Source organism: Hemitrygon akajei, chromosome 10 (assembly GCF_048418815.1).
Source record: "Hemitrygon akajei chromosome 10, sHemAka1.3, whole genome shotgun sequence".
In the NCBI taxonomy this organism is placed as follows: domain Eukaryota; kingdom Metazoa; phylum Chordata; class Chondrichthyes; order Myliobatiformes; family Dasyatidae; genus Hemitrygon; species Hemitrygon akajei.
In genome coordinates, this window is record NC_133133.1 from 169,561,223 (window position 1) to 169,573,632 (window position 12,410).

General features: G+C 40.6%; 1 protein-coding gene across 1 annotated transcript in view; it reads right to left on the bottom strand.

Moving 5' to 3' along the window:
• The window catches only part of LOC140734935 (tryptophan 5-hydroxylase 2-like), a 63,676-nt gene extending 52,581 nt beyond the window's left edge, over positions 1–11,095 (bottom strand). The window contains exon 1 of the mRNA XM_073059654.1: positions 10,794–11,095. Within this exon, the coding sequence (XP_072915755.1) occupies positions 10,794–10,865 (72 nt within the window). The 5' untranslated portion in view covers positions 10,866–11,095. The remainder of the gene's footprint in view (positions 1–10,793) is intronic.
• Between the last annotated feature and the right edge of the window lie 1,315 nt (positions 11,096–12,410).

Here is a 12,410-nt window from a genome sequence, read left to right on the forward strand (position 1 = left end):
ACCTTCTACCTCACTAAAGACACCAGTAGACAGAGATGAAGCACTGTGTTCTTTGCACAGCTGTTCAGTGCGCCCACGTGGAACACAGATCTCAAAGGCAGAATTGAAATGCATTAAGTTTCCAGCTACATAATTAACTTAACTGGCATCTCCACTGAAAAAGCTGCACGTTTGTTGTTCTTATGTCACACTCACATCGGATTCATTCGAAAGAGCAGTGACTCGTTGGAATTCACTACCCAGGAGCTCAATTTTTCAGTTAAATCAAAATGGAGACTTGGTTGCTAAGGGAAACAAAGGTGATGCGGAGTGCAGAAAGACAGTTTAGTGCATCAGCATTATTGAACAGACCTGAAGGTCCAAATAACCTAATTACATTCCTTTGTTTTTAGTTATGTCCTTTTGCCAACTGAGATCGTTGCCTTTGGAACAAAGGATACTGATGGTAGAGTCTAGAAATGCCTTGTTAAGGATGGGGTAAGCAGTTAGGACCTGCTGGCCTGTGCAAGAAGGTCCCGAGCCAGGAGCCATCGACAGTAGAAGGCTAAGCAAGGAATCCATTTCACAGTTGGTAGGGGTCTGTCTGGAACCCACTGCCTGTGAAGAGAGAAACAATCACACATCTAAAAGGTTCCTGGGTGAGCAGCTGAAGAACTATGAACCATGAACTGGTCATAGAAAAGTACAGGACAGAAGCAGGCACTTCAGCCCATCAAGTCTAATCTGCCTACTCCCATTGACCTGCACTGGAGCCACACCCCTACCATCCATGTACCTGTCCAAACTTCTCTTAAATGTTGAAATAAAGCTTGTATGCAACACTGGCACTGGCAGCTTGTTCCAAAATCTCACAGCCATCTGAGCGAAGAAGTTTCCCCTTATGTTCCCCTTAAACTTTTCACCCATCACCCTTAACCCATGACCTCTACTCCTCAGTGGAAGAAGCCTGCTTGCATTTACCCTATATCTAAACCCCTCATAAGAACATAAGAAATAGGAGCAGGAGTCGGCCATCTAGCCCATCGAGCCTGCTCTGCCATTCAATAAGATCATGGCTGATCTGGCCGTGGACTCATCTCCACCTAAATGCCTTTTCCCTTCATTTCCATACTATGCAAAAATCTATCCAATTTTGTCCTAAATATATTTACTGAAGTAGCCTCCACCACCTCATTGGGCAGAGAATTCCAGATTCACCGCTCTCTGGGAAAAGCAGTTCCTCCTCATCTCCATCCTAAATCTACTCCCCCGAATTTTGAGGCTATGGCCCCAAGTTCTAGTTTCAACTACCAGTGGAAACAACTTTCCTGCCTCTATCTTATCTATCCCTTTCATAATTTTATTTGTTTCTATAAGACCTCCTCTAATGAATTCCAGTGAGTACAGTCCTAGGCAACTCAATCTCTCCTCATAGTCTAACACCCTCATCTCTGGAATCAACTTGGTGAACCTCCTCTGCACTGCCTCCAAAGCCAGTATATCCTACCTCAAGTAAGGAGACCAGAACTGCACACAGTACTCCAGGTGCGGCCTCGCCAGTACCCTGTACAGTTGCAGCATAACATCCTTACTCTTAAATTCAATGCCTCTAGCAATGAAGGCCAACGTTCCGTTTGCCATAATTTTCTATACCTATACCAAATCTCCTCTCAATCCTCTATGTTCTAAGGAATAATGTCCTAACCTATTCAATCTTCCATTATAACTCAATTGTTAATTAGTTTGAAGGCAGAACTCCACAAACCTGTTTTTGAGGGGTAATTTAAACATAGAAAACCTACAGCACGATACAGGCCCTTCAGCCCACAAAGTTGTGCCGAACATGTCCCTACCTTAGAAATTACTAGGTTACCCATAGCCCTCTATTTTTACAATTTATGTTGGCTAAATCTCTTTTCAGTGGAAGCTGCAAATGAATGAGGTGTTCTGTGGTATAGAGAAATTAGCCAAGAGTTTTACAGTAAATCAGTGAGAGTAAACCTGATTCAGATTCTAACGCAGTTGCAAGAAACACTAGACAAAGTCATGACGTAAAATAATTCAGATAACAGTGTTTAATCCAAAATTCATTATTTGCTGACATGAGTGCAATTGTGAAACAGACTGCTACTAAATTGTAAATTTCCAAACTTCTATAGAACTTGGCCACTATTGCACACAACTGCAGGCACCATGGTAGCATAGTGGTTAGCACACCACTTTACAGGTGATCCAGGTTCAATTCCCACCACTGGTAGGTTAGTTGGTCATTGTAAATAGTCCTGTGATTGAGCTAGGATTAAATCAGGGGATCACAGGTCCTACTCCATGCTGTATCACGATTAAAAGTAAATAGAAAAAAGGTTTGGAGTTCAATTCTGGCACCGTCTGAAAGGAATTTGTACGTTCTTCTCACGAAATGCTTGTGTTTCCTCCAGGTGCTCTGGTTTCCTCCCACAGAACTAAGGCATAAAGGTTATTTAGTTAATTGGTCATTTTAAATTGTTCTGCAGTTAGGCTAGGGTTAAATCAGTGAGTTGCAAAACGGTGTAGCTGGAAGGGCCTTTTCTGCACTATATCCCAATAAATAAATCAATAGCTCGTAGACCCTAATTGTCAAGTCTTTTTTCAGTAACATTTTATCTTCTATTTCTTTGTAGTGGAATTTCAATTGACATTAGTCATTGTCATGAGGATTCATGGAGTAATAAACACAGGAGATATACTAGACAGAAAAAGGTGTTCTATTTCTCAGTACAGGGTCCTCACACGTCTGTTATCAGGAAGCAATAACCCCTCTGCTCACTGGGGATGCAAGGGGTGGTGTCATTTTACAGTCGTGTATTGTTAGCTAAGGATGAATCTTAGAAACTTAGGCACATGCAGTGCACGACTGCCCAGCCTTTAGTTTAGATCGCTGGGGGGACGGTCAAGCAGCTGAAACTCCCAAACTTACAAAAATGATGAAAGCTCTGTCCCGGGAGGAAGTGATCAGAAAATGATCACAGCATGCCAACAGAATCTTGTATCTACAGTACCTCATCGTTCTATGAAGTCTTAGTCTTTAAAGAAAATAGTAAAAGCAACGTAAAGAAGCCATCTCCATGTATAGTTTTATTTGTTTATTTAGTCATACAGCGCAGAGGAGGGCATTCCAGGCCTTCGAGTCACGCCGCCTCAGCAAACCCTGACAACTCTATTTAACCCTAATCACGAGGCAATTTACAATGACCAATTAACCAACCCAGTACGTCTTTTGGATTGTGGGGTGAAACTGGAGCACCAGAGAAAACCCAGGCATTCCACAGGGAGGACGTACAGCTAGCAGATGGCACTGGAATTGAACTCTGAACCCTTGAATATCCGAACTGTAATAGAGCTCAACACTATGGTGTTAGTCAAGCAGAGCTACATGTGATATGGACATTTTATTCCATAAGTCCAGTTTATTGATTTCAGCTTCAAGGTTAATGAATAGATTTTGTCTTTCTTTGCAAAGATAATTTATTTATATACATATTGTCAAATGTATGAGCAGGGATTAACGATGGTATGTAATGAATTTTCAGACTTATTGACTGAGATGGAGAAACCTGTCAATAACTGATGGCTGAAAAAATATTTCTAAATACTATAAATGATTAAAGTAACAATAATACTGACTACAAAAACAGTAATAATCAGTCATTTTGTTCTAACTGAGAAACAGAATTTATATCATCTAAATACTCCAGGTAGACACAGCATGTACTGTAGGAACTGTGCATCTGTTTTCTATCTGCTCTGTATTCTGTGCTGCACATTTATTATGTTTATTACGGTAGCTAATCACATGGTATAGCGAAGAGTTAATTATGTGTTCATGCTTTATTCTGACAGTTTTAGAGCTAGGGACTGTCAAGTCAAGTCAAGTCAAGTCACTTTTATTGTCATTTCAACCATAACTGCTGGTACAGTACATAGTAAAAATGAGACAATGTTTTTCAGGACCATGGTGTTACATGACATGGTACAAAAACTAGACTGAACTACGTAAAAAAACAACACAGAGAAAGCTACGCTAGACTACAGACCTACACAGGACTGTGTAAAGTGCACAAAAACAGTGCAGGCATTACAATAATAAACAGGGCAAGGTGTCAGTCCAGGCTCTGTGTATTGAGGAGTCTGATTGCTTGGGGGAAGAAACTGTTACATAGTCTGGTCTTGAGAGCCCAAATGCTTCGGAGCCTTTTCCCAGACAGCAGGAGGGAGAAGATATTGTATGACAGGTGTATGGGGTCCTTCATAATGCTGATTGCTTTGCAGATGCAGCGTGTAGTGTAAATGTCCTTGATGGCAGGAAGAAAAACCCCGATGATCTTCTCAGCTGACCTCACTATCCGCTGCAGGGTCTTGCAATCCGAGATGGTACAATTTCCGAACCAGGCAGTGATGCAGCTGCTCAGGATGCTCTCAATACAAACCCTGTAGAATGTGATGAGGATGGGGGGGGGGGGAGATGGACTTCCCTCGGCCTTCCCAGAAAGTAGAGATGCTGCTGGGCTTTCTTTGATATGGAGCTGGTGTTGAGGGACCAGGTGAGATTCTCCGCCAGGTGAACACCAAGAAATTTGGTGCTCTTAACAATCTCTACCGAGGGGTCGTCGATGTTCAGCGGAGAGTAGTCGCTTCGCGCCCTCCTGAAGTCAACAACCATCTCATTTGTTTTGTTCACATTCAGAGACAGGTTGTTGGTTCTGCACTAGTCCGTTAGCCACTGCACCTCCTCTCTGTAAGCTGACTCATCGTTCTTGCTGATGAGACCCACCACGGTCATGTCATTCGCAAACTTGATGATGTGGTTTGAGCTGTGTGTTGCAACACAGTCGTGGGTCAGCAGAGTGAACAGCAGTGGACTGAGCACACAGCCCTGGGGAGCCCCCGTGTTCAGTGTGATGGTGTTGGAGATGCTGCTCCCGATCCGGACTGACTGAGGTCTCCCAGTCAGGAAGTCTAGTATCCAGTTGCAGAGGGAGGTGTTCAGGCCCAGTAGGCTCAGCTTTCCAATCAGTTTCTGAGGGATGATTGTGTTGAATGCTGAACTGAAGTCTATAAACAGCATCCAAATGTATGTGTCTTTTTTGTCCAGGTGGGTTAGGACCAGGTGGAGGGTGATGGCAATGGCGTTGTCTGTTGAGCAGTTGGGACAGTACGCAAACTGTAGGGGGTCCAGTGAGGGGGACAGCAGGGTCTTGATGTGCTTCATGATGAGCCTCTCGAAACATCTCATGATGATGGATGTGAGTGCAACGGGACGGTAGTCATTTAGGCAGGACACTGAAGACTTCTTCGGTACGGGGACGATGGTAGCGGCCTTGAAGCACTTTGGAACGGTGGCGTTGCTCAGGGAGATGTTGAAGATGTCAGTGAAAACATCTGCTAGCTGGTCTGCACATCCTCTGAGCACTCTAGCAGGGACGTTGTCTGGTCCAGCAGCCTTCCGTGGGTTGACCCTGCACAGGGTTCTTCTCACGTCGGCCACGGAGAGACACAGCACCTGGTCATTTGTAGGAGGGGTGGACTTCATCACCGCCACATCATTTTCCGCTTCAAACCAGGCGTAGAAGTTATTCAGCACATCTGGGAGGGAGGCATCACCTGCACAGTCAGCTGATGTTGTCCTGTAATTGGTGATGTCCCGGATGCCCTTCCACATGCGCCGTGTGTTGCCGCTGTCCTGGAAGTGGCTGTGGATTCGCTGGGCATGTGCACGCTTTGCCCCTCTGATGGCTCGGGACAGTTTGGCCCTCGCTGTTGTTAGAGCTGCCTTGTCACCTGCTCTGAAGGCGGAGTCGCGGGTCCTCAGCAGCGTCAGGTGTCCTATCTCTTCTTGACTGCTTAACTTTGCTCAATTACATTTGAAATCACTTAACTCTACTTAACTTTGCTTCAGTCCACTTAGTACATTTAATATCACTAGTTTAAATTTCATAAGCTTCATCATTTCAGGATTGTATGTTTTGCTAGTTCTTAATAAAGGAATGAATATATTCCTACTCCTGCACCTATTTTCTATGCTTCTATGTTTCAACTTTGTGAAATTATTATTGGATTGGATCCAAATGGCACATCATACTGGATAACTCCCTACGCTTGGTCTCCCACAGTGACATTGTTTGTTCAAGTGGTTGCTACATATATTTTATGAGGTCAGTCAGAATGGACTTTGAGGTCGAATGAATATGTTTCTATTGTTTTCAGCCATATGTAAATTTTATAAGATATCTTATCAAATAAAGGTTTGTTCATTCATGAGCAAAACTACAATGGCGCTCAACAGAGCAGAAAATGTTCATACCCAAAGTCGGGAGAAACAATAAAACAATAGATCACATGGATCTACTGGATGAAAAAAGATATACTCAAAAAATTATAGAAAAGATAGCTATGTAAGGAAAACAGAAAAAATAATAATGAAAATATGAGCTATAGGCAAGAGGGAAATTCGAATTGCTAAAAGGCAGGTTGAGAAGGATATGGCTGATGATGCTGATTGATCCCATGAGATTTTTTCAATACTTCAGTAGTAAAAGAAAAATCAAGGAGGAAGTTAAGTGTATTAGGAATAATAAAGTAGTGTTAAATTATGCAGAGAACATAGCCGATACTCTTAACTCATATTTTACTGAAGTATTCACCTGCAAAAATGTTAGCAATATGCTAGTAAGTATTGAGATTGGTTTAAGTGGCTTAGATCTTAGAAAATGAGGTTCTGTTTCAGCTATAAAGGCTGAAAGTTAACAAATCTCCGGAGCCAGACAACATATATGCAAATGTGCTTAAAGAGGTCTGAAATTATATATACAAACACCTAACATGTATTTTTCAAAAGTCAATGAAGACTTGCGAGATCCTTAAGGACAGGAAATGGGCTAACATTGTCCCGGTATATAAGAAAGGTGACCGTACTGACCCTGGTAACTACAGACCAGTACGCTTAATGTGTATTGTAGGTAAGATAATGGAAACATTAATAAAGAATGAGATGGAAAAGCAGCTGATAAGAACAGGCATGTTAGCAGAAAGCCAGCATGGGGAAATCATACTTTACTAATATGCTAGAGCTCTATAAAGAGGCAACTAAAATTCATGAGATTAATAGAGCAGTTGATATCATTTACTTGGACTTTCAGAAGGCTTTTGACAAGTTTTGAAGTTAATCATCAAATTACACGATGTAGGGATTCAGGGTAAGGTGTGCGAATGGGTGCAGAATTGGCTCAAAAACAGAAAACCACGAGTCATGATGAGAGGATCATTTTCACACCTAGAAGATGTTAAATGTGGGTTTCCACAGGGATCAGTTTTGGGCCCACTGCTAGTTTTAATTTACATTAATGATTGGATAAGCATGTAATTAATAAACTAGTAAAGTTTGCAGATAACACAAAATTGGGGGGGGGGGTGGGCTGATAACATTCAGGCAGCAGAATCAGTACAGTTAGATCTAAACAAAATCTATATGTGGGCAGATAAATGGCAGATGAAATCTGATGTAAGTAAATGTAAAATATTACATATAGGAAGTGGAAATATTAGATATAAATATACATTGGGGGTCTTGAGTTAGATGTATGAGAAGGATTTGGTCATCCTGGTAGACTCTTTACTATCAACATCTAGACAATGTACAGAAGCAATTAGGAAGGCTAATAGAATATTAGGCTATAATATTAGAATGTTGGGCTATATAACATGATCAGTGGAGATCACGTCTAGAGATGTTCTCCTTAAGCTATATAATGCACTTATGAGGCCACACCTCGGGTACTGAGTACAGTTTTGGTCTCCATATTTCGTGCAGGATGTGAAGGTACTGGAGAAAGTTCAGAGAAGGGCGATGAGACTCATTCCAGGTCTGCAGGGTATGAGCTATGGAGAAGGATTGAAAGAATTCAATCATTTAGTCTAAGTAGACGTAGAATGAGAGGAGACATAATAGAAGTGTTCAAAATCATTAAGGGTATAAGTAATGTAGATGCCAGCTGCTACTTCAGAATTAATCCATCAACAAGGACACGGGAGGCCATGGGTGGAGACTGGTTAAAGGGAGATTTCAGACTAACATCAGGAAGCATTTCTTTGCACAGCAAGTTGTGGACACTTGGAACAAACTACCTAGTTGTGTAGTTGAGAGTAGTGCCTTAGAGACTTTCAAATCTAAACTCAATAGTTATTTCAACACACTATGTAAATAGGAAGTTGGCAAGCTTTGTTGGACTGAATAGCCTGTTTTTATCAAGATAATAGAAATTGTGAATTACAGTAAGTATAGATATATATAAAATTAAATTAAATAAACAGTGCAAAAAGAAAAGAAGAAAAAGTTAGTCTGGTGGTGTTCATGGGTTCAATGTCCATTCAGAAATCGGTTGGCAGAGGAGAAGAAGCTGTTCCTGAATGATTGAGTGTGTTCCTTCAGGCTCCTGTATCTCCTCCCTGATGGCAGCGATGAGAAGAGGGCATGTCCTGGGTGACGGGGGTCTTTAATGATGGATACAACCTTTTTGAGGCATTGCTCCCTGGAGATGGCCTGGATGTGGGGATGCCCATGGTGGACTGAGTCTACAATTTTCTGCAGCTTATTTCGATCCTGTGCAGTGCCCCCTCCTCCTCACACCAGATGATGATGCAGCCAGTTAGAATGCTTTCCACAGTACATCTGTAGAAATTTGCAAGTGCCTTTGGTGACATACTAACTATAAAAATTTATAATTATTAGAAATACTTTGATATACACTGACTGAATTAGCCAAATAATAATTGATGCACTCTGTTTATGAGCATTGATATGTTCACACCACATATACCTGGCTACCTGCTTTGATTAAGTATTTATACTTAACTGAGCAGTTTATTAGCAAAATGAAGACCAAAGTAATTCTGGATATCATCAAACTTTGGTCAATTTCTTGCAACTACAATCAACTGAATATTCAGGCAAACTAAAAATAATGTCAAACACAGTTGACGTCGATGAATTATATTTATTGCATTACATTATTTCTGTTAGAATTTGCCTTAACTAATTCTCACCTGTCACTATGAATTTTATTCAGAGTTGTGGTAACAGTTTACGTTAGATCTCAATAAATAAAAATATACAAAAGCAAACAGGTCAGGAAGCATCAGTAGAGAGGAATAAAGAGCCGATGTTTCGGGCTGAGATCCTTCATCAGGAACTGATACTGCCTGTCCCACTGAGTTCTTTCAGTGGTTTGTGTGTGGTGCTGTAGATTTCCAGCATCTGCAGAATATCTTGTGTTTACACAAACTCTAGGCATTCTTCTTCTATCAGGCAACATTTTACCATGTTTACTTGTTTCTTAACCTAAACACTCTATCACAGATGAACATTATATAAAAAATATTGCCTACCTGCAATGTGCACATTGAAAATTTACCTCCAGTTTTAAAACTGATAAATAATTAGATGGAGGTGTTCCTTTTCCTTCTGCAATGTTAACTATAGACATCTGCCTCACCTTCTCCTGACATTGCTCATCTCATTATTAATCTACCACCAGCAAATCTGCTATAAATCAATTTCAAACAAGTTCTTAACCTGACTTTGGATTTTGGTCACTATTTTGTTTGATAAAATATAGCTGTCTTTGATATAGTCTAAGTTACATTCATATTGCTAACTATACCGAGCCTAGCTGCTTACCTATTTGTTTCCACATCGGTAAAAGCAAATTAACCTCCAAGAGGACCACGACTTTATCATGGTTTGGAGGCTTGTGTGCTTCAATGACACAGTGTTGGCTGGAGTCAGGGCTTTATGCTTTGGCTGTTGGTAAGGTCACCCATGCTGAACAGGTCAAAGGGCAGAGGCCAGGCTAAAAGTGGTCCACCAGTCCCACAGGTTCGGAGGTTCAACTCGGGGCTAACAACACTAACTAGTGAAACAAAATTGTTATGGAAACTGCAATGAAGAATCCCACTACATCTCATTTTGATGGTATTCCTGAGTCTCCACCAGGGACTTGCATGACTGACAGAAGTGAAATCCAAGGGGAATCTACTAATATGATGACAGAAGCCCTGAACACCCCCAGAGATGGAGGAGCTTCACTGATGTCCAAAATGCCAGCAGCATAACAGACAGCAAGTAAGTATAGAAGCAACTTAACATCATGTGTTTAATATGATTTGGGAACATAGGATTATTTAATAATTCAACACTAATTCATTTACCTAACAGATACCAGTTCAGACCAGTTGATTATCTTTTGATTTCAACATATGAAACAGCATACCCATCATTACTAATATTTTACTAGTGACAATTTGTGTCATTTGAGCAGTCTGATGTAAACAGAGAGAGGAACTGGGCAGTGAATATTGCCATCATCAATATGCCTCTCTCTCTCTCTCTCCCCCAGAATGAATTCAAAGTGATTACCATTTATATGTTGCTCTACTGCTATTGTACGAGCAGCTTTTAACAAAAACAAACAAGAATCGTAGCTCAAGTTCAACAAAAATACTTACAATCTCCAAGTGATTATCACTAATTGACCACTTAACTCAAAGTTTAACCTTGGGATAAGATTGCACAAGTCAGATACAATTAAAGATCTAGAATTCCATTTATTAATTGAAATGGATTGGAATAAATCGCTGGCTGGGAACTCGCTGATTATCATTTATTGATCACTTAGTTCAAAGTTTAATTTTGGGATAAGATTGCACAAGTCAAGTACAATTAAAAATCTAGAATTTACTAATTGAAATGGTCTGGGATAAATCTCCGTCTGGGCACTCACCTGATTCCCTTCCAATAAGGCTGAATCCAGCGACATTCCCCTCTTTGCCCAGTATTTGTTTCCAATCATCATCTTGGCAACGTGTTTAGGGAAAGATCAACAGTTTGGAAAGCAAAAAGATGGGACGCCTTGTTCAGCAGGATCCGAGTGGGTGTTGTCTTTCTTTCTTTCAGTTCTGGGTCTTTAAATAGGCTTCAGTGCTGATGGAATGATAAGAGAATCTGCTGTTCTGCGCATCTTTTAGGCATCATGGAAAAATCCTCACTACACCGCCCTCCTCGCCTCAAGCCCTTTGCACAGAAAGGCCGCATTTATGTAGCAAATATCCTGAATGGTGGACTGTGGAGATCAGAAGGCAATTAAATCTTTTAGGGTACCAGGTCAAATTTAATAACCCTCCCCGAACGGTTGCCTGGGAAGCATTCAGATTTTACCTGAGCTGTTAGTTTTTGGAAGGAAGGAACATACTGAAAGTGGTGCTGGACAACAAAACCATAAAACCAATATGTTCTCAAACTCTGACTTTCATATCAGGACCAAACTTTACATGCATCCCCCTATAAATATTAACTTGAAATGTTCTTTCCACTTTACATGTTGCAAAAATGCAGGATTTTCAACTATACTTTTCACTTCTTTCAAACAGTGATACTTGGAGACTTTTTGATTTCTTGCAACGGGTGCAGAGTAAAGAGGCTTGTTTTCAAAATTGGTCAAGTTTATTTTTTTATAAAAACAAAATATTTAAGTGCAAATATTAATAAAGTGTCATCCTTTTTGCCCAGAAAATGAATAGAAGCAGGATAGCGGAGATGTAGATAGAGAATTATACTCGCGCTCCTCATTGATAGCAGACTCAGTATTGTAGAATTAATTGTATCAGGTTTATCTTTCACTCCTATCCAGATGTAAGCGATCGGCAAATTCCTTCGTTTGATCACCAGTCACTGTTTGAATGAAATAGCACTCTGAAGATTTAAAGTGGAAGGTAAAACCAATGAATTATACAATTCAACGTCTGTGACAGCATGCTCGCAGAATCTCTACCTTACCGTTCTTTTCAATGCACTTCTTCTTTAATTATCTTGAATAAAATTGAAGATGTTGCCAGGAATATTTGCTTGAATAAAGTTGAAGATGTTCCCAGGAATATTTGCTTTCCTTTTACCTACCCGATTTCATTGTGGTCGACATATCTAAACTAAAATCAGAATCAGGTTTAATATCACTGGCATATGTCATGAAATTTGTTGTTATGTGGCAGCAGTGTAATGCAGTACATAATAATAAATACTGTGAATTACTTTGTGTGTGTGTGTGTGTGTGTGTGTGTGTGTGTGTGTGTGTGTGTGTGTGTGTGTGTGTGTGTGTGTGTGTGTGTGTGTGTGTGTGTGTGTGTGTGTGTGTGTGTATACACGCAAATAGTTAAATTCAATAAGCAGTGCAAATAAGTAGTCAGGTAGTTACATTCATGGGTTCAATGTCCATTCAGAAACCTGATGGCAGAGGGGTTGAATGTGTTCCTGAATCCTCTACAGTTTTTGTTTTTCCATTATCTTTTCTCTGGAGTTTGACAGCAAGGACATTTTTTTCTGATAAACTAAATTGCCGTATTGG